We start from the raw sequence: 26207 nt of genomic DNA on the forward strand, positions 1-26207 counted from the left end.
AAAAGAGGGGTGAAAGAGAGGCAGCCGGCGAAGAAAGAGCACAACTGGACTTTCTCCTTGTTTTCATCCATTTCTGCAGGATCATGTATTCATAAGGGATGAGGTGGGCCACGGGGAGCGCAGGCCTGAGCTGCGGCCTACCCACTCAGTCCAGAATCGGGCCCTCCACTACCGGAACCGAGAACGCTTTGCCACAATCAAATCAGCATCTTTGGTAAGCAGCCACCACACCCCTTGCCCCGCTATCCTTTTTTTTTTCCTCCCCTCCTCGTTCTGATGTGACTGTGTCAGTCTGGGGAAGGGGTCAAGAATTCTCTCCCAACGCCCTCTCTCTCTCTCTCTCTCTCTCTCTCTCTCTCTCTTTCAATCTTTTTGTTGGCATAGCAACTAGATATTGAGAGAGAGAGGTGTTTTTTAAATTTATTTAAAGAAAAAATCTTTTACAGAATATTTTGAAAATATCTCTTAGCAATTTGGGATTTATTTGCAGCAGCTTGAAATTTAAACGTGGCTTTTAGAAGGAAGAGGTGCTTTTCTTTCTTTTCTTTTTTTCCCTCTGATTGGTTTGTTCCAAATTGCATCCATTTTTGTTGAGTATAATTTCTGTCTGTCTGGGAGGAGGAGGAGGAGGAGGAGGAGGGGTGGTGGTGGTGGTGGGGAAACAACTGAGTGATTGGAGATATTGATGATTATAATTTTAATGAGTGCTGATGGTTTGACCAGTGGAAGAAACCACTGCCGCCTCTCATGGTGAATTGCTTAGCTGTTTGCATTCATTCATTCTCATTCATTCATTTTACGGCTAGCTGCATTGTTCCCATTTGACACTATAAAGGACCGGGCAACTCCTATAAAATGACAGAGGGCTGGGTTTTTCTCTCTCTTCCATGTCTTTCTTTTTTACCGGAGGGTGTGAGAAAAAGCAGGCAAGAGGAGATGGTGGCGGTGGTTCAGCCAGCATTTGTACTATTGCAAATGTGATTGCTAGTGATGTCTTTGTAGTAGCGAAAGGGGTGTGTGCTTGTAGAGAGTGAGGTCTCTGCCTCCTCCCCCATCCTTTCCTTCTCTCTCTCTCTCTCTCTCACACACACACACTCTCCCTCTCTCCCTCTAACACACACACACACACACACACACACACACACAGAGCTGGAAATTGGCAGCAGTATCCCAAGAGTGGATGGAGGAGGGGTTGTGATGCTTCACAAACCAGAAACGATCTCCTACATGTAAAATGATAGAAATATTTGGTATTTCGGCCAAATCAGTATTAGAGGTCACATGGGCAGAGAGATTTACAGGGTGCCCAGTATTTGGCCGTTGCATTTGCTGCCTGCCATTATGACATCATCCTGAGCCAGCCCAGAAATTACAATGGATAACCCTCCCTCCCCCCCCCTTTTTTTTTGTCTTGCCTCGTAGCTGAATGATTTTTCTCCTTTGCCATTTCCCTGAGTCCTCGCCATAGCACATCTGCCCCCCCCACGCTCCCCCTCACTCCGATCTTCAGGACACATCAAAAGAGCTTCTTGTTAGCCCTAGACAATGGTGGTTTGAGAACGAATTTGCAGTGGTAGAGGCTTCATATCTCCCCCACCCCTTGTGCTGAAGCAGTCGAGTTTGAATTATTGCTCATGCTCACTGCTGGCGTGGATCTCGGGAGGGGTGTGTGTGTGTGTGTGTTTCCCCCACCCCCAGTGTGGCAAGGGAAACTGCTCCCTCTGGAACTTACTGGTTGACCCGATTGTACGGGCATGGAAGGATGGTCTTCAGGGCGGCAACATGCCTCACGCCTCATCCAAGCGGAGGCCTTGGGTGTACTCTCCTTTGGTAGCGAATCTTGTGGCATCTCATTATACCAGTACATCCCTTGCCTTGTAGAAATGGATACAGTCCTGTTGTAAGTTAGCGCAGTCATTCAGTTCCCTCATTCTCAAACTCTTGCTAAAATACTACTCAGTCCAAAGCGTGACTCTTCGGGGCGGAGAGAATTCTGACGCTAGCGGTATATCAGCATCTCACGAATTTCACTTTTGCATATCCATGTCTAAAATGTGGCGGATGTCAAGACTGACAACCCCAAATGCAACAGTCCAAAAATCTCCCAAGATAACACCAGTGAAAGTTGGCAGTTGCCGTAATACGTTTTGCCAGCATTTGCTCGTATAGGTCCTCAATGTGGGGGGACGCAGACCAATTTTGGAAATTCACAACACCCATTTGTTCACAAGTGAGTGTTGGCATTCGCCAAATCTTGCCCCTTCCGATTGTAGCTCATAAACAGTCAAGTACCACACTAACCATTAAGCAGTAGTTACAACTCCTGGGAGACCTGGAGGAGCATTACTATGACCCGTGGTACCTGTCTGCCAAGAGGGATAAAGGAATAGTATGATACACAGAACCAGCTACCACCTGTGTTTTCCCTCTGGCTCTTCCTGTGCCGGCCATCGGTGTATCCAGTTATCACCACTGGTAAACTTACAACGCCCCCTCCCTCTTACTCCTTGAAAGTAAAGGCATGGCCAAGGGAAATGAAATCTCACCATTATTCTTTCCCCCTCATTCTTGCCACCAGTGGTGTTTTAAATGCATGCAAAAGTTGTACCTGCTACAAAATGCTCCAGCATATTCTCACCATCTAACAGGAGTGCTGCTGTTCAGGATTGGCCATTTAATCAGCCTTGCCCGCATCCAGAACATTATAAGCTGCAAGGGGATGAAACAAGCTGTGTTGTACACCACCAGGTTTTTCCCTTCCTTTCCACTCCACCCTGCTTTTGACACTCAACAGTCCATGGTTCCTGGAGAACACTTGAGTATTGCTAGTCCCAACTGGGGTGCTATTTGGGAATTGGAGGTTACCCGTTCTGTTTTTAGGGTTGCACCCAATATTAGCCTTACTCTAAGCAGACCCATTGAAATTAATGGATATTACTAACTTGGGCCCATTAATTTCTGTGCTTTGAGTAATACTAAGTTTGATACAACCCTCAATGCTTTGGAGATACTTCTAGGTTCCCCCCACCAATACCCTGCATATTGGTACCACCCTCTCAGTTCTCAATAGCCACCTTTTGTCTCCCAGTCCTGTCAGCACTCATCGACTGAGTTTGCTGTTAAAGGTGAGGGGAGTATAAACTAGCCAGGAAAGCACAAATAAACCTGAGTTGGGAGAAACAAAGGAAAATGCCACATCTCCACTTAAGAACAGAAGAAGAGCCTGCTGGATCAGGCCAGTGGCTCATCTAGTCCAACATCCTGTTCTCACAGTTGCCAAACAGATGCCGCTTCGGAAACCCACAAGCAGGACCCAAGCACAAGAGCAGTTCCCCCTCCTGTGGTTTCCAGCAACTGGCATTTAGAAGCATTGCTGCCTCATACCATGGAGGCAAAGCATAGTCATCATGGCTAGCAGCCCTTGATAGCCTTCCTCTCCATGACTTTGCCCAATCCTCTCTTAAAAGCCATCCAGGTTGGTGGCCATCACTGCCTCCAGTGGGAGCGAGTTCCCTAGTCTTAACTATGTGCTGGTGAAAAATACTCTTCTTTCATCTGTCCTGAGTCTTCAACATTCAGCTTCATTCGAGGTACACAGATTCTAGTGTTATGAGACAAGGAGAAAAACTTTTCTCCGCCCACTTCCTCCGTGCCATGCATAGTTTTATAAACTTCCATCAAGTCACCTCTTTCTTGCCTTTTATCTGTGCTAACCCCCCACCCCACCCCTGCAAATTCCCACTTTGAGAACCAATAACCCAGTCCAGTAGCCATCGCCTTCCCAAGTGGGAGGAAGAGGAGGAAGAGGCAAGCCAGGCAAGTGAAGTGCCCGGTGCTTCCCCTGCACCGCGTTCTCCCAGAACCAGGAGATAATTGAAGCAGGAAGAACAGAAGCAGCTTCCATGCAGGCATAGTGTCTGGCTACATACACACAGCCCACAGGGTGAAGATACATCAACTGGTGGAGGGGGAGTGGTCCCCAGTTGTTGCAACTGCTCCTTAAAGCACATTCCTGGGAATAGCTACCTAGACGCTAAATTGGTGTGCATAGGTCTCCAGAGCTGTAGAAGCAAGTGTTATATTTGACCATGAATAGTTAACTCTCTGTGGTGTGCATTCCTTGGCTGGGAAGTGCCCTTGACACCAAGGTTTCCGATTGGAGGCTCCCTCTTGGCAAATGCAATATAACATGCAAGCACTGTTTTTATCACTATGTGGCTCCTCCTCCTCCTCCTCCATGGAGCCCTCTTTGGTCTTGCATGTCCTGCACCAGATAGAGCAGGTGTGGGGAACCTTGTGCCCTACAGGTGTTGCTGAGCTACAGCTCCCATCAGCCACAGCAAGCATGGCCAATGGCCAAGCATGATGGGAGTTGCAGTTCAGCAACTTCTGGAGCACCAAAGCTGCCCCACACCTGAGATAGAGCTTTTGACCATTGACCAGACAGAGCTGTTAACTAATTTCCATTTATAACCTGCCATATCCTAAAACCGTGGAGCAACTTGCAAATGTTTTAACACTGCCTTCTCTTTAGATTACGCCACCCCTTTCTTATCCTTCCTGCTGTTATCTTTCTCATTCCTTTAACTTGGTGTGTATGTGTGTGTGTTTTAACATTAAAAAAAAAAACATTGGAAATTGTGTCACAGACATGAAGAAGTCCCCACTGTTTTGAATACAAACTGAGGTTTCCTGGCTTGTCATTAGCTGGTAGAGAAATTGGGGGGGGGGTCTAGTAGTAGTATATCAACATTTTGACATTTGTATTCATGTCATCAGTGCAAATGCATTTTAAAAATAAAGACTGGCAAGGAGCAGCATGTCTTCAGTCTACAGCGCTGGATTCTATCCAGGCTACCTGATGACACACAGATACCCCTCAGAGCACATTGGCCAGGTAGAATCTGCTGTATACACACTGGGCAAAGGACATGCCAGCTGCTTCTCTCCCCCTCCAGTTGTGGGATTACCTGAGAGGCCTTTCTGTGTCAGGTCCATTCCCAATGAGAGGGTAGTCAGTTGGCCATGCAAGACACGAAGCTGCCCCCCCATGGCATGATGAGGTTGTGTTGGGGCCTCAGTGTCACCCACAGGCAGCCAGTTCACCACCTCTTATTCTGACCCTTCCAGAGCCAGATGAACCTCTGTCCACATACAAGGCAGGCAGCCTATAACATATTAGCCACCTGTGCACCTCCTGGGGCAGTACTGGATGTGTAGCTTCACAACTCCATGAAGAAGGTCTCGTGCTTAGCTGTAGTCATGGTAGGGTAGGCCTTGACCTTTTAACAATTCTATGGGCATTTTGATTTTTGACCTCCCTCCCTTAACCGCATTTCAGGGATTTAGCAGAGGTTCCCTCCATGCCCAAGGTAGTGGGAAGACTACACTATGCTCATAAAAGGTACCGTTAACCTTCAGGCTGCCTCAACTGACCATGGCCAGTTCTTTCCTATTGAGCTCCCCCCCCCCCGTAGCCATGTATTGTCTCATTGGGGGCTAGATTTGTGGCAGCATGGAACTTTGCTTAGCTGCAACTTATTCCTGTGCTCTTCATGGCTAAGTCAGATTGAGTATGTATTTGGAGAGTGGCTAGAATGTGAGAAGAGGCCAGACATAAAACACACACACACACACACGTTTGTGTGTACTTGATTGCCCAAGGCTGCATCTGGGAAAATGTGGGTGGAAGGCCAATCAGGTGTATTTAACACCACCTGAGTTTAACCGGTGTGTCAAATTTCAGAAGCGGTGTCTCTAACTTCTGGGATTTCCCTTCTGTCTTATTTCCACGTGCATTATTAACTTGTGTCTTTCCTTAGCTGTATGTTTCTGTTCCGTCACTTTGGGGGAGGGCGATGTCAAAAAGGGTGGCATGGAAAAAAGCCCACATGTTTTGCTTTCATAAAGGGAGCATTACACAAGCAGCAGGGGACAAGGACGCACTGCCTGACCCCACTTCTAGACATAGAATCATAGAATTGTAGACTTGGAAGGGACTCCAAGGGTCATCATCTTGGTTGCCCTTCTCTGCACACGTTCCAGCTTGTCAATACTCTCCTTAAATTGTGGTGCCTGCATGTGTGTCTAGATGACATACCTACCAGCCTAGATGGCTTTAAAAGAGGATTTGACAAATTCATGGAGGAGAGGGCTATTGGTGGCTACTAGACACAGTGGTTGTACTCTGCTTCCACAGTTAGAGGCAGCAATGCTTCTAAACACCAGTTGCTGGAAACCACAGGTGGGGCAAAGAGTGCTGTTGTGTTCAGGCCCTGCTTGTGGGCTTCCCATAGGGGGTAGACTCATAGAATTGTAGAATTGGAAGGGACCCCAAGGATCATCTGGTCCAGCCTCCTGCAATGCAGGAATCTTAACTAATGCATCCATGACAGATGACCACCCAACCTCTGCTTAAGGGGCCATTGGCTTGATCCAGCAATCTCTTATGGTCTTGGGGTCATCAACTGTCGTGTGTGTGTGTGTGTGCACGCACACACACACACACACACACACACACACACAGATATAGCCTGTGTATCAGTTAATATATAATTATCTAGAGCAGAGGTTATCAATCTTTCGAGTCCACGGCTTCCTTGACCAACTACATTCTTTTTGCGGCACCCCTATGGGGCTCAGGATCCTAGTTTTGTCACCCCTTGCCTGCAGTCCTGGCAGTCTCTCACCCTTTTTCGAACACCCTCCCTTGTGGAGCGTTCCCTCAGCCTCTGTTCCCCTCTCCTTGGGAGTCCTCTGGGCAGCTGCTGCTGCCTCCCCTGGTCTCTGAGCTGCCCCCGCCCCAAAGAGAGGTGCCTCCCAGAGGACCATTCGCCCGTGGAACTTGTAGCCAGGGCTGCTGCAATAAATAGCTATGCAAGCCTTTGGGAGGCAATGACACGAGAGGGCATCAGAGGAGGGAGGGAAAGAAAGAGGGACAGAGGCTGCCCATGGCCCCCCTGACTGCTGCCCATGGCACCCCTGACCATCATTCAAGGTGCCCCAGGGTGCCACAGTATACTGGTTGAAAACCACTGATCTAGAGGCCAGGCCAGGCAGTGTGCTCAGAGCCAGAGGCTGGGACAGGACAGCAACACCAATTCCCAGTACTTGTTTGATGTCCCTTTCACGTTAATAACATGTGAAAGAGGCTAAAATTGCATGGCAAGGAGGTGCAAATCTTTAACACCCCAATCTTTCCAATGCGAGAATAGTGTCTCCCAATTGTCTTCTGCCTTGATGGGGCTGTATAGGACACTCCCATTCTTGGTCATCATTCCCTCTAATACCAACCTTTGCTTAGCACCATGCCCATTGGGAAGGTATACAGGGCTGCATAGTCAGGGCAATCCCCAAGTATGCAAAATAATAATAATATTTTTTTTTAAGGTTTCAAGAGAGACTGGTGTTAAGTGGCTTCCAAGATCTATAGAAGGCACGGGACATAGTTGGCTGTGTGCTGCTTATCAGCCCCCGATCCCATGTAGGCTGTGGCTGATGGAAGTTGTAGTGTCAAAGATCTGGATGGGGAAAGCAGATCTATGCATTTAGAATAAACTGCTGAGGATGTCAGCTGCGGGGGCGGGGATGGAAGAAGGGAATTGGCCTGTTCGAACTCATAACAGCTTACAGCTTAGGGTTTCCTTCCCCAAATTTGTGCCTTCCAGATGGTTAATATCATATATCCTTTTAAATGTGTTTGGGGAGAGGGGTTTTTGTTTTGTTTGTTTTTGTTTTTATTGTGTATTTTTTGTCTTTATTTATTTTTTATGCTATGACCCGCCCTGAGATCTATGGATAGAGGGTGGTATACACATTTAATAAATTAAATGTAAATATAAATATGATGATGGTGTTTTGGACTACACCTCCTGTCATCCCAGACCATTGGGCAATATGGGATGTGTAGTCCAGAGCATCTGGAGAAGACTAATTTAGGGGATTAATAATAATAGCAATAATAATTTTATTATTTATACCCCGCCCATCTGTCTGGGTTTCCCCAGCCACTCCTGGGCATACATACCATGAGGAACTCATCACCCCACGTTTCCTTTTCCTACTATCTAGAAACCTCCCTCCCTACCAGCACTGTATAGCACAAGTGGGGATGGAAGAATCTTGTCAGTTGGGGATTATCCCAGTTTCTAATTCAGTTTACCACACCCCATTTCCACTTCAGTTTGCACGTTTTTTAATAGTCTGTACAATAAAATCCCGTGCCTCTTTTTTTTTGCAGTTATGCGAAATGTATAGATTTTTTGCAAGCAACTTTCCCCAATATATTTTTGTATGTTATTTTCACCAATGCACGCTTTCTTCTTCTTGCCCTTTCTCCTAATGGACACAGTTTTTTTTTTTTTGGCTGGAGAACCACATTGCAAGTGTGAATTTCAAAGAATAGCTTCACGTACTGGTTTGGTAAGGGATGGTGCAGAATCCCTAAGAACATCCCACATCCCTAAGAACAGGTGGGGAGAGATTTGAGGGGTGGGGGCTGGGGAGAGTACTGAAGTGCCTTTTTTTCTTATGTTCTTCTTGAAAATTTCCCCTCCCCCTTTCTGGAAGCCTTGAAGAGCCTTACAAGGCCCTTATTCTGAGCTAGTTGGAGCTCTGAACAGGAGCTCTCCTGTTAGAGATGAGGAATACATAACACTGTGTTCTTGTCCCTTCTAATAGAGAATTTGGCAGCCTCTGTCTAGTCAGTTTTGGAAGTAAAATCCCCACCCCACCCCCAAAATCAATATGACAGTGGTTTCTCCAAATATGCAGATCTATGTTAGTACACAAATTAAAGGGACAGTAAAAGAAAATTGGGATGCGGGTGGCGCTGTGGGTTAAACCACAGAGCCTAGAGCTCGCCGATCAGAAAGTCGGCGGTTCAAATCCCCGCGACAGGTGAGCTCCCGTGCTCGGTCCCTGCTCCTGCCAACCTTGCAGTTCGAAAGCACATTAAAGTGCAAGTAGATAAATAGGTACCGCTCCGGCGGGAAGGTAAACAGCGTTTCCGTGCGCTGCTCTGGTTCGCCAGAAGCGGCTTAGTCATGCTGGCCACATGACCCGGAAGCTGTACGCCGGCTCCCTTGGCCAATAAAGCGAGATGAGTGCCACAACCCCAGAGTCATCCACGACTGGACCTAATGGTCAGGGGTCCCTTTACCTTTTAAAAGAAAACTACAAAATCACAAAGATTGAGCATGCTCAATGGCTTCCAGGAATATAGAGTGTTCTGGGTAGGGATGCATAAGGAGGGAGAAAGCTGCTTGAACTCTCTTAACAGCTTAATTTACCAGAGACCATCCCTCCTCCATAGCAATGCAATCTTCTGGTTCACAGCCAGCAGCCGCTCTCAAATCTGAGTCCTTTTAATGCTATATATCATAGCATTAAACAAATACAGATGTCCTTTTTCCTCCCCTCCCCCCCCAAAGCCCCCAACTCCTGCAGCCCATGGACAGTGCTGCAAAGGTTCTGTTCCCCATGTCTCTATTCCGAACCCCACCCATGGCCTTAAACAAGCAGTTTTCAGACTGAATCCCATCCCAGCTGAATAACAATTCAAGCTCCCCATGAGCCATCTCCAACGAGCTACCACCCTATGTTAGCTATCCATGGGGGACGGGGGGGGGGGAGGTAAAAAACCTTTTAGTAGCCCCTGTGAAAATGTCTGCCCGCGCTGGACCTACTCAGACCACATATTGCTCTTCCAGGAGCTGATGGTGAGAACTCATTGCTCTGGGTTTCTCCTCCTTTGCTCTTGCAGTGTTAATTCCCTTTGCTCTGCAGTTTTGCTACAGCTTTAGCCACTCCCAATTTAGTTTCTGTTTCGTGGGCTTTTTGGCTCTTTGCATTGTGAAGGGAGCTCTGTTGCAAAGGTCCCACTATCTGGTTTGTGCACAGGTGATCAAGGTAGGGACCCTGGCAACCACCAGAACAGGGTGCCACCGTTAATTTAAGGCATGGCTAAGGTTCCATGTTCAGTTCCCTGCATCTCCGCTTAAAGGGTTGTGTGCGATCAGCGCTGAAAGAGATCTCTGTCTGGGACCCTGGAAAGGGTGGACAGTGCTGAATGGGAGGCACTATTAGGTCTGGCTCCGTAAAAAGGGAGCTCCTTGTATTGTTTGGCTTCAAAAAGACCCGTGTTCTTTTAAAGCTCTGGTCCAGCCATTCCTCTTCTCTCTCCATGAATCATTCTTTCACTTCTTTCCATATCAGGTTTTAAAATCCATTCCTGCTGTTCCCTTAGGGACATCAATGATGATAGCAGTATCATAGTAAAGTTTAAATGAGGTATTTGTGTCTGTCCTCACAAAAGAGGTCACCAAAGGAGGGAGAGAGAGAGAGACTCCTATCTGAACTAACCACCTCAGATGGCAAAGTCTGTAAGCGATGTGCGTCCAAGAGAAAGAGTTTGGGCAAATTCATTGCGCTGTTCCTGGGATCACGACAGCAGTACACAATTATACAGTGTGAGAGCGTTTTCAAAGCCCTGTAACATAGGTCAGTATTAGTACCCCTTCGTTGTAGTTGGGGAGCTAAAGCAGAGAGAATTCCTCGCCCGGAACCCACCTGGCGGAGCTGAGATGCAGAAGAAGGGCTTCCTGATTCAGGTCACACACTTACTGTGGCTTTCCTTAAAGAATCCCAGGAACTGTAGTTTGTTAAGGGTGCTGACCTCGCAGGGCTACTATTCCCAGCACTCTTAGCAAACTACAGTTTTCAGGATTCTCCATGATGCCTAAAGTGAAAGCGCTTTAAATGTCCAGTGTGGGTGTGACCTCAGAGCTCAGTCTCTCAACCACCACGCTAGACCTCTTCACCATCAGCTGCCATGTAACACTGAATCCTAAGGAAACTCAGGGTGCAAAGTGACTGACGGATAGGTAATATTGCTGTAAAAGTAATCCTGTGATTGTAGACTGGAAGAAAGGTCATGTGAGGTGGGTGTAATAGGTTGGTGGTCCTGATTGGAGTTCTAGGCAAATTTTAGTAGGCACGATAATTAACCACTTGGCCTTGCAAAACTCAGTATGCTTCGGGTGTGTCCAACACCTCAGTAAGGAGAGGTTTCTCAGCCATTTTCAGCTTGGGCCTTTCTTCTAAATTTGCCCCACTTTCCTGTCCTTGCCCCCCTCAACTAGTTCTACCTGGTGTGTCCTGGCAGGGAAGCATGGAAACATCATCATGGGTGTGTCCCGCTGCTGTGCATAAGTATCTATGTATCGGGGCAAAGGCAGGGGCAAAGGGAGGTCCTCTGGATAGAAGATCAGCTCTTACCAGCTGCCCAACATCAGTCCTGCTCACTCTGCAGCTGAACCCAGCAGTGAGTGGCAAAAGAGACTACCGGTAATTCTCCCAATAGTTCTGGCCATTAGAATCCCTTGAGGTAGACTCTTGTGCAAGTCCCCTGTGTGGGAAAGAAGGGCATTGGTTTCCTGGTGCTTGGTTGCTCTGCCTGGGGCTTTGGTGGAGAGGTTGACTAGCAATGAATAGAGCTTGCAGTGAGGGAGTGGGAGCCCCACTGGAGGCTCCTTGTGTGGGACTGGAAAGGGAGGTGGGAGGCAGGAGACTACCTAGCAGCAGCGGAGACTACTTGTTTGGAGGGCCAGGCAGGTGAAATTTGGAGGAGCCACTTCACCCAGGAAGGTGAATAGGCTTAGTGGTTGAGCACCTGCCTTGCATGCAGAAGGTCCGAGGTTCAATCCCCAGCAGGTAGGGCTGAGAATGTCCCCCGTCTGGCAGCAACCGTCCAGGGTTTCAGTCAGTGTTGGCAATACTGACACACATGGACCACCAATCTGACTTAGAATAAGGCCGCTTTCAGTGTTCCTATGTAAGGAATGAAACATTCATTCATTGCTTTTTCATTCATTCCCATACAAAGACCCACTTCTACTCGTAGCACTGTCAAAATCTTGATCCCATTGATTGCAGCTTCACATGTTCCATTGGGCTGGGAACAATCCTCTGCCCCAAATCCTGGAGAGCTGCTGCCAGTCAGTGCAGCAGAAAACACCGAGCTAGATGGACCAGTCAACTGGCTTGGCACGGGGCGCCTCTGTGCTCTTTGGGGTGGTGCTGATGGGCTTGGCAACTGCTTGGTTTTCGGCTGTCATTCTAGAGTTCCATCGTTTTTATGCTACCCCACCCTCCACAATCCTTGCAGGTCTCTCATAGCTTCTCGAGGGGGTTCTGCTCCACAATTTGAGAGCAGCTTGATTTAGTGCCTTTTATGCAAGTACTATATTTTGTTACCTGGAAAGGCACAGATCCCAGGTAAGGATCCTCTGCTGAGGAAACTGCCTTCTCCTTGCTTCTCCAGTTCCTCTGCTGGTGAGCAGAGGCACCAGAGAACTGATGGACCATGGGGTCATTGCCCCTCGACTTACCTCCATACCCAGGGCTGCCTTCTTTGACTTTTCTCTGTGAATGTTGCTTAGCAGCCTTGCTACCCAGAGAGTCAGTAAACACTGTTGGGATCTGAGATGAAATTAGCAACGGGGAGACTTGCCCGACTCCCATCCTTTAATTAATCTAAAAATGCTGGATTAATTAAAAGGATGTCTCAAAATTAATCCACTGATTTCCTGGACTAATTGAAGAGTGGTAGGGCCAGTAGGCCCTACTGCATGCCCCATGATGTCACTGAGCTCATGAATTAGTCTCAAGACCTCTGCGCACCCCTCCCAGCATGAATCAGGTGTGCCTCTTCCCCCTGTGCTGTACTGCTTGCTGGAGGCTGGAATAGCAGTGGGTGGGGCCCAGTGTGCACCAGGAAGCACACTTGATGTGCTGATGCCTCAGATACTCCCACAGATCCCTTTCAACCCCTCCCTCCTCCAGCATACGTAGCACAACAAGGGAGGCCTTGTGTGTGCCAAAAACATGGCCTCAGGGGCCCTTGGACATGTCTGTGTGTGAGTGATGCACCCGGAGTGGCAACACATCATGCAAACTACAACTCCCCGTTATGCCAGATGGCTTGGATGCATCATCAGTGTGTGATAGCATCTGAGGACATTGCGTATCATGTTTCGCTCCTGGTGCATGTTGGACCTTTACTGCCAATGCTGCTCACCCTCCAATAAGCGCAAGGGCGGGGAGAGTCTGATCCATTCTGGGTGGGGTGCACAGAGGCTGCAGGTTCCCTTAGCACGCTCATTGGTGTCATTTGGGTGTGCTGTGGTGCCTAGGGACTTCGCCAGTCATCAGTTGATAAAGATGGCTAGCCAGTAGTAAACCCAGCAAAGACTTGAGAGAGTTTATGGGGTTTGTGTGTGTATATATATATATATATATATAAACTTGAATATGCATTGCTGGTGTGATGCAGTGGCACAGAAGACCAGTGCTATTTTAGGTTATGTTAATAGGAGCATTTTTCCCTCCAGACAAAGAAAGTAATAACAAGACCTTACTCAGCACCGCATACACCTCATCTCGAGTAATGCGTTCAGTTTAAGGAGGGTATACAAATGGGTAATGGATTTGGAGAGGGGTACTGAAGATGATAAAGGCTCTGGAATGCACATCCTGTGAGGACAGGCTTGAAGGAACTAACTTAAGAGACCTGATTAATAATGGCTGAAGCATTGTGTCTAGGAGAGTCTTGGTGGGTCCAGTTTAAATTTGTGCTTTTCTTTAAGGCAGGTGCTGCTCTTCTGATGTTGGACTCCAGCTCCCATCATGGGTACCCCTGGTCTAAGGGCCAGTTGTCCAGAAGGAGCTTAGGGGTTGAACTAGGGTTTCAAGCCAGAGAATAAGATGAGTTGGAAGGAAGGAAGGAAGGAAGGAAGGAAGGAAGGAAGGAAGGAAGGAAGGAAGGACAGACAAGGAGACGTGGTCATGACCCTGGTTGTGAATGATAGCCAAGACTCAAGCACAGGAGGAAGATAAACCAGCTGGAACTGGAAGGGAAGTAGCCCAAGCTGTCAAGGGGCTTGAACCTAGACCCAGAGCCCATCACCACATTAGAGCCCCTTCAACCAGAGCCCTCAAACTGGGACTCCCAGACAACATCCTCCGAGCCAGATTGCTTTGAGGAGCTGGTCCCCTTACACCAGGGGCCTCATGCTCCCCAGCACCTTCTCAGTACATCAGATAAAGAACAAGGGAGAAGCTCACTGAGTGGCAATGGAGTGCTCCAGACCAGAGAGCTTAGAGGTGGTAGTGTGGCCCAAATAAAAGGCCTCAGTTGAGATACAGATCACAGCCCTATTTAGGCATTTATTTACAAATGTGGGAATGAGCCAGCAGGAACTCCAGGCCATCCTTGCCTCCTTGATGCCAGCCAGAGCAATAGCATTGTCCTCCAGCCTGCATGTGGCCAGCTTAGTCTGAACGGAGCCATTTCCACAAACACGAGATTTCCTCCAAAGGCACAGGAACCCTAGCCAATCTGGGTTGCAGTGGAGGAAATCCCCCACACATTGAAACATCTCCCTTCAGACTGAACCCACATATTGCCTGGTGGCACGTGTACCACCCATGAGAGAGTGAGGCTGCCTCCACACACTCTTCACACATCCATAAGCGAATGCCTGGATAGGGATATGCTCCCTGAGCAGATTGTGGGCTCGGAGCTATCCAAGGTCCTGCAGCTTCAGATCAACCCTTTCTGAGGCTTGCCAGAGTGAGCCACTCTCAAGTGTACATGCCACTTGTGGCTAGGGCAGGATGAAAATGATCATTGCCTAGGAAATGTTCCATCTTAAGTAGAGAGCCTTTATTAACCTTTTCTGTTGTGAAGAGCTTGCTACCAGCCTGGTGTATGGAACCAGTACAGTATATGGGGATCCTATGCTGTCTAGCACAGGGGTTGGGAACCTTTTACATCTCCAGGGCCATGTTCCATTCCTGGCAACCTTCTTGGGGGACCACAGACCAGTGGCGTGCAGGGCCAGAGGCAAGAGTGACCAGAGCAACAACTGTGAATTTCCCCTTTGTCTAGTAGGGTAGTTTCTAGGCACACTTGCACACCCCTCTTCTTTCCTTCATCCAGGCAAGCAAGAGACATGATCAAAGTTGAAGGATGCATTCCAGCCAGCCCAAACCTGTTAAGGAAGGTGCAAAACAGGACAGGGGGTGTGGCCTGGGGAGAGGGGGCGTGGCCTGTGAAAAGGTCTGAGAGCAATGCATGGGAAGCACCGTCCAAAATCATTTTGTGAGCTCTGTGCTTGGCACAGTGTAGGGCTGGCACAAGTCCTGCACAGATTGGTTCTCCAGTGCCAGCCTACCAGCTAGCTGTCAGGCGCTCGGGGAGCAGCCCACATCAGGGCTTTGCGGCCACTGCCAGTTTGCTGTGCTTGCAAAGACCCTTCCGGCCACGCCCTGCCTTTACCTGCCTCACACCCGGTATCATATATGACATCAATTGTAGCATAGGTGGGCATGGCTCGCCTAAAACAGGGAAGCCTGCAGTGCCGGATCAGACCCGTGGGCTGGGAATGCTTTAAGGGCTGGAGATGTAAGATTACAAAATTATCCTTTTAGAAAATATTTCAAGGGTGGATTGTGGAAGTCTTAGAAAAGGACCTGGAAAAAGTGCAAACGAAGTAATAATATAAAAGGAAGTGAAGCCCTATGCAATTTTTAAGGTAGCTCCATTTCTGCACAAGAGCATTTCTGTGCTTTCCTATCCATTCCAGCGGAGTTGTGCACCATCAAATTTCCCAGAGGATCATGACTGTCATAAATTAAAGTGTGCTCCCTGGACTCACTGGCACTGTGGGAAGACCAGTTTGCAAGGCACTAATAAACATGGCAAAGTGTAGGTTTGATCAGTCCATCCCGGGGTGAAACAGACCTCAGGCTGCTGCCATTTTGAGACCACACCACAACTTACTACATTTTTAACCTTCCTGCCATGTTATGTAGGCATAGCCTACGTTTTTAACCTGCCATGCATGTTATGCTCCAGCAAAGTGTGTTATGCTTGGATCTGGAAAATCTCTGGTATGGACTCACCAAGTAGCCTTGGGCACATGGCAATTAGTTATTAAGCTCCAGGCACCTGAGTCCCAGGATCTATGGCAGTCTTGACTGGGTCAAAGTCAGGCATGTTGTCCAAAACAGGCAGGGGTCGAGTTAATGAGCCGTACACAAGTATCGGAGGCAAGTATGAAGTCATCCAAGGTATTAGTCATGGAGAGGAAGCAATAGCTTTGGCAGTGTCATCACATTAGAGTTGAACTGCTCAGACCAAGGGGGCCAACACTTCATAGGACCTGCCAGAATTGACACTTGGACAGTACTCGGTCACGCTGGCACTGCAGCCTAAATAGCTGAAGTTCAGTTTACCAGGTTGCTAGGGGCACAGAAGACAAGACATCAGCTGGCTGCAGGTAGCAGCAGTGGAGCACATACTGAGTGACTTGCATCTTTTTACTGTCTCTCAGCCTCAGTTTTCCAGGGGTAAAAATGGGAACATGAATGGCTCCTAGGGAATATCCACAAGGGATATTGTCAGTGCCACACGCAGTATTAGGAAACCTTATGTTAAAAATATACCTGCAAACTTTTAATGGGTAGATTAATAAATTAAAGCTTCATTTAATGAATTGGTGAGAGGAAATTTTAGTTGCCGGTGCTGAGAGTTCAGAACACACGTTTATTTTTAGTAATGCACACTTCTTACTACAGCGAAGGATGAGAAATTAAAAATAATTGAGGTGCCCTTTCCATTTAAAAAAGGGTGATAACTGTTGATATCTACAAGTTATCTCACACTTTTTCACTCTCCTACAAAGTACAAGTTAGTAACAGTGCACATTTACTTAAATTTAATTGGTTAAAAAAAGAGTGACTATCAATAAATTGAGAATCCATTATAAAAGTAATACAAAAACAAATAGTATCGATAGAGCTGTGATCTGGCCAGGTCTTCAAGCCATGGTCGTTTCAGTACCAGCTGAAGTGCAAAACAGTTTGGAAACACACACACACACCATGTCGCAGCCTTCGAAAAGGACTGTTTATCTTGGCTATTAGGCAGTTGGTGAGATAAGAGTTTGGAGGAAGAAAGACTTCCTGTGTATTTAAAGGACAAAAATGTGCACAGGTGTCCATGAGCTTTTTTGCTTGCTTTTTTTTTAAATATGAAGCGAATAAATAGGTGGGTGAGCTTGAAATGAGCCTGTTTTGCGGACTGAACATTAGCAGTTATAGGGACTTATTCTGCATGGCTCCCAAGACTGTTTCCTTAGCCTCTTCCAGTGCTTCTCAGTATTAGGCCATAGCAGCCTTCTGCAACCTTGAGTCCTTGGGTGTTAGTTGGTCCAAAAATGCCATCATCCCTGACCATTGGTACCCAGCAACGTCAGAGGACCCAAGGTTAGAGAAGGCTGGGCTCTGGGGTGGGTGGGTGTATGATGGCAAATAAGGGCCTCATGAGCCTCTCCCCCCCCCCCCCCCCCGCATTAGGATCATCCAGACAGAACCATCTCCAGGTTCCGCCAGCCATGAGGATTAACAAAAGGAACTTTTTTGGGTTGCGTGAATCCTATTTCCAGGGAGACTTATTGAGTGCTGGTGTCATTTCTGCAGCATCTAAAGTCCTTTGCATGTGCCCAGGCCATTTTAAGCATCATTTTAGACTTGCAACTTTCAGTTTTAATTCTCTTTAAAGCCACAACATTTTAGCTGCTCTACTGTTTACATGACCATATTGTTTCGTTGATTTTTATTGTTCTAATGTTGAGCTAAATTGTTTTGTTAGCCACTCTGGGCATCCTTCAGACTAGAAGAGTGTGATGCAAATATTCCAAATAAGGAAACGGTTGTGGCTTTTGGGGCTTGGACACCATTTCGGATTTTCACTGAGTGTGTGAGCAGGGGGTTGCAGGACTCATGGTATGCTTCCAGGTGCCCTGTTATTCAGGAGTAAATTGAGGGGTGAGATATGTATTTTGAAAACACATACCATAACTATAGCAATGACAGATCCAGGGATTTAGCCAAAGATATAGCTGCTCCCTGGAAATAATCATGTGTAGTCTGAAATATAGGGGAGGGAGAAACTTCCACTCCCAACTTCCTGAAGGATTGATGCTTTTTATTTGTGGGGAGCAACATCTCCCTAGGAAAACCAAAAGCATTTTAACTCTGTTCCTTTTCCTCCCTCTGATCACTTTTTCATGACCCCTCTCAGATGTATGATGGCCAAATCTGTTGGGTATGCTTCAATTCCTACCCTTGCTCTTGTTCCTTCTCTGCAGATTTTAATTTTTTATCAATTTTACATTAAGTTGATATGCCTGCTTTGGGTGGGCTGGGTTATACCTGCAAGGTTAAAGAAGCTATTGAGTGCACCCCTAACCAAATTAAAATGGCTCATAGTAGGCCACTCTTTAATAATTCTCTCTCTGGAGGAACAGAGTTGGCATACCTGGTTGGATAGGGGTACAGACATGGTTCAGAAGAAGCTGTAGTCTGTGATGACAACCCTCCAGCTTTCTTCTGCCTCTTGAGTTGTTTACACATTCAGCAGGTACGTTGGAAAAGCCAGGTTTTGGGCACGTTTCATTTTTAATCCCAAAAGAAGTGATCTTATAAACAGAAATCTGAGAAGTGTAATTCACAGTTTCACAGAAACTAACCATATCCTGCACGTGAACCAAGGCCGGTCCTGCTAGAAGTATGTTCAGCCCACGAGTTTGTCTTTCGTACCAGAGCTGAGCTCAGTCCTTTCTTGGTTTTCTGCAGTTTTCTTCATTTCAGCAGCATAAAGGGGGGTGCTTTTTGTTGGTTACTATTGCAAATCATCAGTAGATCCTGATCTACCTCCTGCTCATTCCTGCCACACAGTTTCTTAACGTTATGGCTGCTGTAACCCCAACTAGTGCCCTTGAGGAAGGTGTTATATCCATGAGCCTGGCTAGCAACCAGTGCTGACCTAGAAAATGTAGGATTGGAGTGGTCAAAGCAGCTCTTAGGACCTGAAACCCCATCTAGTGCTGAGCAGAGGACACAATACAGAGCAGAATGACCCCAAATCCTTCCCCCATTTCATAAGGACTAAGATAACAAAGGTCTAGATCATCTGCAAAGACAGCTGATGAGAAGATGTGTTGCCAGTTGTTCAAGGTCCTCTATTCTCCCTTATTGTAGAGGAGGCAAAAATGTCGAATAAGTGCTCCAGGCCAAATCACTACCACCTTAAGAGATCCACTCTTCATTAAGGGTGTGTGGCTTAAGGACCTGCACAATGAAACAGAGTTCAGGCTAGATCTGCTTTGGATGTTGTTGCTACAAGTGTTCTCCTTGGGAGCTATGTCTAGTTTTGCAGATAAGGGTAACCCAAGTCTTCCATTTGCTTTCCCTGTCAAGACAAGGACAATGCACACTTACACAGCAGAAGCACTGAAGAAAAGTGGGGTGTGATTCTGAGTAGGATAGCACTGTAAATTGTACACTGTAGAAAAGCCCACAGGCCAATGAAAGCCAGAGTTGCACAAATCTCATGGAATCTGGGCACTGGGGAAGATAGAGGACTAAAAGTAGCAAAGAAGAGGCATTGCGCATACCAGAGTGCAAATAGCAGTGACCTAAAGTCCTCTCATTGTTTTGACCTAAGATATGAGTGTGACCCAGGAAACATTTTGGCCGATGGTATGACTGTCAGTTTTAGCCCATCAGAAATTTAGGAAGGTTTTGTTTCTTCTCTTTGTAAGGTTCCCCTCTTAAACAGGTCCTGGGAAAGTCATACTCGGACCTAGCCCAGGAGCAGAGGAAGAATATTTTCATCATTAGTCAAGTAATGGTGGAAGAGCAGACATTTTGAGATGGACAGGAGCTTAAAGCACCCTCTTGGATTTCCAAACGTTGTCTGTGTGTGGAGCTGAATGCATCTGGGTCTTGAGTTTGGTCTGAAATGTCATCTGTCTTGACGTTATTCTGGGCTCCCAACGGAGACTTGTTGGCATCTCCAGCTCATAGTGGTTCTATCTCGTCTGAAATCATATTGAAGCTAACATATTTCAAATTGTATAGAGGGAGGTTTCTGGGTCATGTCCTTGACCTGTCATAGTTGCACCTGCTTCCCCAATTGTCAACTCGAGAGGCAAAAGATGGGTGTTGATGAGCAACATCTGCAACAATGGAGTTTGGAAAATGTGTGTGATTGTTTTGGCCCAACCAACTCCCTTGTCAAAACAGCTCTCTGACAAAGCTAGTTGCTTACCAGTAACAGAGGGTTCAAGGTCCAATCCTTTTCACCTCGGTTTGGTTTATACATCATGTGCTGGACTCTCTTTCAATAGAGGCTTTCAAACAGAGGTTAGATAGCCATCTGTCAAGGATTCTTTAGCTGTGGTTCCTGCATTTCTGGGGGTTGGACCAGATGACCCTACAGTCCCTTCCAACTCTATGATTCTGTGATTCTACAACATTGTAAAAAGCCTTTCCATTTGCAGCCGCCTCTCTGAATAAATCGCTTGACCCTATCTGCTTTGCTTCTGGGATGTTTGAACTGCCTGGAATATCTGACATGGGCTTGCAAGCATGGGGTGTTGTCAGTGTTTTAGAGCACTTCTGGACTACCTCCCCTGTCGAGCCGAAGATAATATATCTGTGTCCATATTTGTCTCCTTTGGTGGCCTTAGGTTACAAGGCAGATCCATGAGCATGAGCAGGAGAACGAGTTGCGGGAACAGATGTCAGGTTATAAGCGGATGCGGCGCCAGCACCAGAAGCAGCTGATCGCCCTGGAGAACAAGCTGAAGGCTGAAATGGACGAGCACCGACTCAAGCTGCAGAAAGAGGTGGAAACTCATTCCAACAACTCGTCCATTGAGCTGGAGAAGCTGGCCAAGAAGCAAGTGGCCGTCATAGAAAAGGAGGTGAGTCAGGGCATCCTAAAAACGTGGGGGGGGGGGGTTTGTGGGGGTGCAGAAAACTGGGTGCAGATACGTAATGTCAGTGATAATCTTGCAGGATGTGATGGCAGTGAATTTATTGAATTTATTAAGTTTTTCCTACAACAGACAGTCATAAAGTAATCTATAAGAGCAAAATATAGTGACACAGCAGAAACGACACACACACATTTTTTTTAAAAAAACAGTCAGAATAAAAACATCCAATCATTGGTGCTCCCCAAATGTCATCTTTTTTCACTGGCAGGCAAAGTTGGCACCAGGCAGTCCTCCTCCATAAACATAGAATTGTAGTCTGCACCACTTTAGATTGAGTAGAGGTGGTGTCATATGTTTGCACACTGGTGGAGGAAGAGGAGTGCAGGGGGAGCGCACCGCCCCCAGCAGCACAATCCCCATAGGGTGCCATCGCAGCTGCTCCTCCCGCCCTGCACTGGGCGCCACACCCCTGCAGGCAGTGCACCATGCCCCCAGGACACACACCACGCCCCTGGGGTGCGCACCAGCCACGCCCACACCTGCTCTCACCCCCCCCCCCCCGGTGCTGGAGCATGAAGCTCCGCCCCTGTGTTTGCATAATCCCTAGTGTAGGAGGCTCTCGGGGTACAGCAAGCAAGCATATTAGGCAGATTTGGCTGTGTTAAGTCAGCGATGTGCTGCTTTTCAATGTGTTTTTTCTACATAAGGGCATTCAAAAATATCACACTCATGCATACCTCCATACTAAAATGGCGTGATCCAGAATTCTTCCACCTTAGAGGGAAGTTTCAAGTGGGCTTCCACTAGGCTTTGTCCTGGGCCTGATTCTTTCCAGCATTTGAAATGAACCCTTATCATATCTGCAGATGATTCAGAACCAGGAGGGCTAGCTAAAACCTTAGAAGACAGAAATAATATTCAAAATGACCTGAATAGAAGTGGGTTAAAATTTAAAAATGGGGACAGAATTCAACAGAAACAAATGCAAAGTTCTCCATTTCAGAAAATAATAGTAATAATAATAATATTAGCAGAAGAAGCAGTGTAGAAATAGAGGATGCCAGGCTTGGCAAGTAATATGTGTGAAAAGGACCTCAGGACTGCTGTCTGTAACAATTTGAACATCGATCAGCTCTGGGATGTGGCTTCCAAAGAGGCAAATATGATTTTAGTTTGCCTTAATAGAACCAAATCACGAGAAGCATTAGTTCTGCTTTATTCTACACTCATCAGATCTCGTGTGGAGTATTGTGTCCAGTTCTGGGTGCCACATATTAAGAAGGATGTAGCCAAATTAGAACAATTTAAGAGGAGTACAGTGAACATCAGCAGCAGTATGGAAAACAAGACCTATGAGGGAAGGTTAAAGGAACAATATATGGAGAAAGCTGAGCGGGGGAACATGATGGCAATTTTCAAACACCCCAAGACACAGTTGTACAGTAGGCTGCAAAGGCATAGGGTTGTATCCAATGCTAGTCCAACTCAGAATAAATCCGTTCTAGTTAATGGACATAACTATTTATCTGTTTATTACATTTCTATCCCACCTTTTGTTCAGGAGCTCAAGGGTTTACATAGGTTTCCCACTTCCCCATTTTATCCTCACCACAAACCTGTGAGTTAGGTTAGGCTAAGAGGAAGGGACCCATTTTGCTTCTGCATTTTATAGCATTTATTTGTATTAGTATTCTAAAATTGTAAACTGCCTTGCGTGCCTTGGCAGAAAGCTGGCCTTTAAAGGCAAAAATCAATCAAACTGGTAAAAATGTCTGGGAAAACTCGGGCATATGGCAACCCATGTCGGAAGGCAAATTTCCTTAAAAATAGCTTAATTTTTTGGAGAATTTGTAGAAAAAGCTCAACAACTTGGCCAAAAAAAAGCTCAACAACATTTGTGTCTAGATTTTCACTTTTTGTAATATGGCAACCGTACCAGAAACTAGCTATGTGCTGCATGCAGGCTTTTCTTTTAATCTGTCCTGAATATTTCAATTACTATACAGTATAGCAGTGCAAAGGATATGGGAGAAAAAGGGCAACAGAGCTAAAAACTTGGCTAAGATGTTAACAGTGCCTTTTCTTTCTTTCTTTCTTTCTTTCTTTCTTTCTTTCTTTCTTTCTTTCCATCCAGGCAAAGGCAGCAGCAGCAGATGAGAAGAAATTCCAGCAGCAGATTATGACTCAGCAGAAGAGAGATCTGACCAATTTCTTAGAAAGTCAGAAGAAGCAATACAAGATTTGCAAGGAAAAGATAAAAGAGGCAAGCAAAACTTCTCAGGCGTTTTATTCTGGGCCAGTAAGAAGCATGCGCTGGATAGCAATGTTGTGAAAGAATTTTGAAGCTATTTCAGTAGTTTGCTCATAATACCATAGTGCTGGACTTCATTGATGAACTTCCCCAATAAATAACTTGATGGATTGTTCATTGCTGATTTGAGCTCATAATCTTGACCCTCTCTCAAAGGTTTGGACTAGGCAGTATATTAAAATAAATAACAAGACGAAGTGAAATGCCACACGTTTTAAATAACCCATGCTTCCTAAGCCAAGTCACCAGTGCTTCTTGATAGAGGAGAGGTTTTCACAACTTCTGAAATATGCTTAAGTGAGGATTTTGATGAGTCCATTGAGAAAGGGGAGTTCCTTATATGCAGAGTAGCTGTGTCTTCCTGGGCACCCTTGAGGTGTGAACCTCAAGCATGGATAGTGGCACTTCAGAAAAATAATAATACTATGGGTGGTATCTAATGCTAATCCTACTCAGAGTAGACTGATTGAACTTAATAGCAATGAGAAACTTAGGTCTATTCATTTCACTGGATCAATTCTATGTCAAACTTAGTTGGATACAGCCCTATATAGTTAAGGCAATTCTACAATAACAAAAAAAGTCTTTAGGACAGAAGGTTTGCCCCTCAAGAAATTCTAGTTCTCCAAAAGGAGGCAAAACAAAGAAGAGGCAGACTGGAGGCAGAGGCTCAAAAGGGCTTCCTTTCCAGCCCATGTCAGAGACAGGTTGCTCATTAGGAGTTCTCCATGGTGCTGAATCCACCACTATGCCTTGTTGTGTGGACTCCTCTGCAGGACCAGAATAAAATAGGGAGTTTGTAGGGAAGTAAGGAGATTAAAGCTCCCCCGCAATAGCTCTCTTTCACATGCATACAGATAAACACTCCTGATTGGTGATTACAGCTCAGCAGCAGGGGAGAAGGAGTGTGTTCCACTGCCAGGTTGCCCAAGGCGGAAGAGAGCCATTGCTTCCTCTGTGGGCAACTCACTGCATTTCTGTGCTGTGCCACTGGGAGACTCCTTAGTCAGCACACAGCAAAGAGGCCAAGCGAGCTGCCCATAGAAGAAGAAATCACTTTCATACTGTGGATTCAGAAAAGGGAACCCCTTTCTCAGCATGGAAGCCAGACAAACTGAGAGTGCAAATGGGGTGTGTGCATGGATGGGATGTTTGTGTGTGCCTTGTCCCTACCCACCAACGGCATGTGCTATGTGACTCCTTTCACACATGCATGCATGCATACATCATTTTATTTGTGGGCCACCTTTCCACAGTTAAAACTATGCTCAAAAAGGCTTACAACATGCAAAAAATGCAGAATTTGAAACACAACAAAAGTAGTCATAAGCAATAAATAAAACATCCAGAAGTGCACAACCAAATGGAACAATTTCCAAATAAAATCATAATAAAGATACAAAATAAAAATACAAAAATAATATCAATAACACACACACCCCAACAAAAAACCCTAAGCAATAACCCAGTCCAAGAGTCTTTACCCAAGGGAATGCAGTCTTCTGGGGTGCATTTGCCTGATTTATTCTCCTTCTGTTACTAATTGAGAGGTGCTAGGAGCTGCAATAATAATAATAATAATAATAATAATAATAATAATAATAATAGGGCACTGAAGTCTTGTTTCCTTCATGGATTCCAAGATTTCACTGAGCATTGTCCATAAACTTTCAAGCATATCCTTACAATCAGGCCTAATATCTTGATTTACGCAGGGGGGGGGTTATGTTGCCTAGGAAGAAGTAGGAATGGAACAGGGGGAGAAATGTCTTGAGGTTGCATTGGTGGATAAATCTAATATGGCTGACTCTGGGTGCTCCCATATCATCAGCAAGAATCCTGACTAGGCTGGGCAAATATGGAAAAAACAGGAAGTAAGAGAAGGCAGGTAGCGCTGTGGTCTAAACCACAGAGCCTAGGGCTTGCCGATCAGAAGGTCAGCGGTTTGAATCCCCACGACGGGGTGAGCTCCCGTTGCTCGGTCCCAGCTCCTGCCAACCTAGCAGTTCGAAAGCACATCAAAGTGCAAGTAGATAAATAGGTACTGCTCCTGCGTGAAGGTAAACGGCGTTTCCATGCGCTGCTCTGGTTCGCCAGAAGTGGCTTAGTCATGCTGGCCACATGACCCGGAAGCTGTCTGCGGACAAATGCCAGCTCCTCGGCCTATAGAGCGAGATGAGCACCGCAACCCCAGAATCATCCGCGGCTGGACCTAACGGTCAGGGGTACCTTTATCTTTAAGAGGAGGCAAGTTAAAAAATAAAGAAGAACCTTATTGAGCTTCACAACCCAGTTTGCTTACACCTTCCACTGTGCAATGATTGGGGCTTACCATTCCATGAAAAACTTGTCTTTAGCGGGACAAGATTTGATTAGCAAAAGAGGCCCCTTACCCTGCAGTGACGTGTCATTGTGGCTTCCACTCATAATGGCAACCTTAGCAGTGGGTGGCCTGAGGCCACTGCATGCTCTCTGTCCAAAATACTCATCTTGGCTTTATGAATGTACGGAAGTTCCTCTGGTGTCTTAATTATCCCATATCCTTGAGGCATTGCTAGATATAATTTGGATTGACTTGAGTGCCCAGTTAAAGCGAAGTCCCCATAATGCTGTCCTTTAAATGACCTTTTGGTGTTCCTTCACATCCATGGAAGGAGCTCCCATCCAATCTAAAGAGTAACCACAATGCATACCTAAATGGAGCTCCTGTTAGGATGAAATTTGTTTCCTGGTTTAAATACTGTCTTCCCTGGGATCCCTTGCAAATGTTACTCTTTGAGAGAAATGTCCCAAACAGCTCGCCTTTGGGAGTTTATCTCTCATCTGGTTCATTAAAAAAAGAAAAAAGTCCCTTGTTCAGTGTTGAAAGTTATTCAACTCCCAATACACTCAACACCACTTACATGATGGAAATAGTACGATTTTTGCATATATGTTGTAATGTGTAGTGAACCTCCAGTTGTTTAAATTACTCTGGTTAGTACTTGCAAGGACTATGAACATAGGCATATTATACATTATATGTAGGAAATAGAAAAAGTGCC

The 26207-nt window shown here is 46.2% G+C and overlaps 1 protein-coding gene across 5 annotated transcripts in view; it reads left to right on the top strand.

Annotated features, from left to right (window-relative positions):
- TAOK3 (TAO kinase 3) overlaps positions 1 to 26207 on the top strand; it is a 119338-nt gene that overhangs the window by 76457 nt on the left and 16674 nt on the right. For all 5 annotated transcript variants that reach the window (XM_033135737.1, XM_033135736.1, XM_033135738.1 and 2 more), the window contains 3 exons: positions 80 to 214; positions 20601 to 20837; positions 22987 to 23115. In XM_033135737.1, coding sequence (XP_032991628.1) covers positions 80 to 214; positions 20601 to 20837; positions 22987 to 23115 — 501 coding nt within the window. The remainder of the gene's footprint in view (positions 1 to 79; positions 215 to 20600; positions 20838 to 22986; positions 23116 to 26207) is intronic.

This window comes from Lacerta agilis, chromosome 17 (assembly GCF_009819535.1).
Source record: "Lacerta agilis isolate rLacAgi1 chromosome 17, rLacAgi1.pri, whole genome shotgun sequence".
Lineage (NCBI taxonomy): Eukaryota > Metazoa > Chordata > Lepidosauria > Squamata > Lacertidae > Lacerta > Lacerta agilis.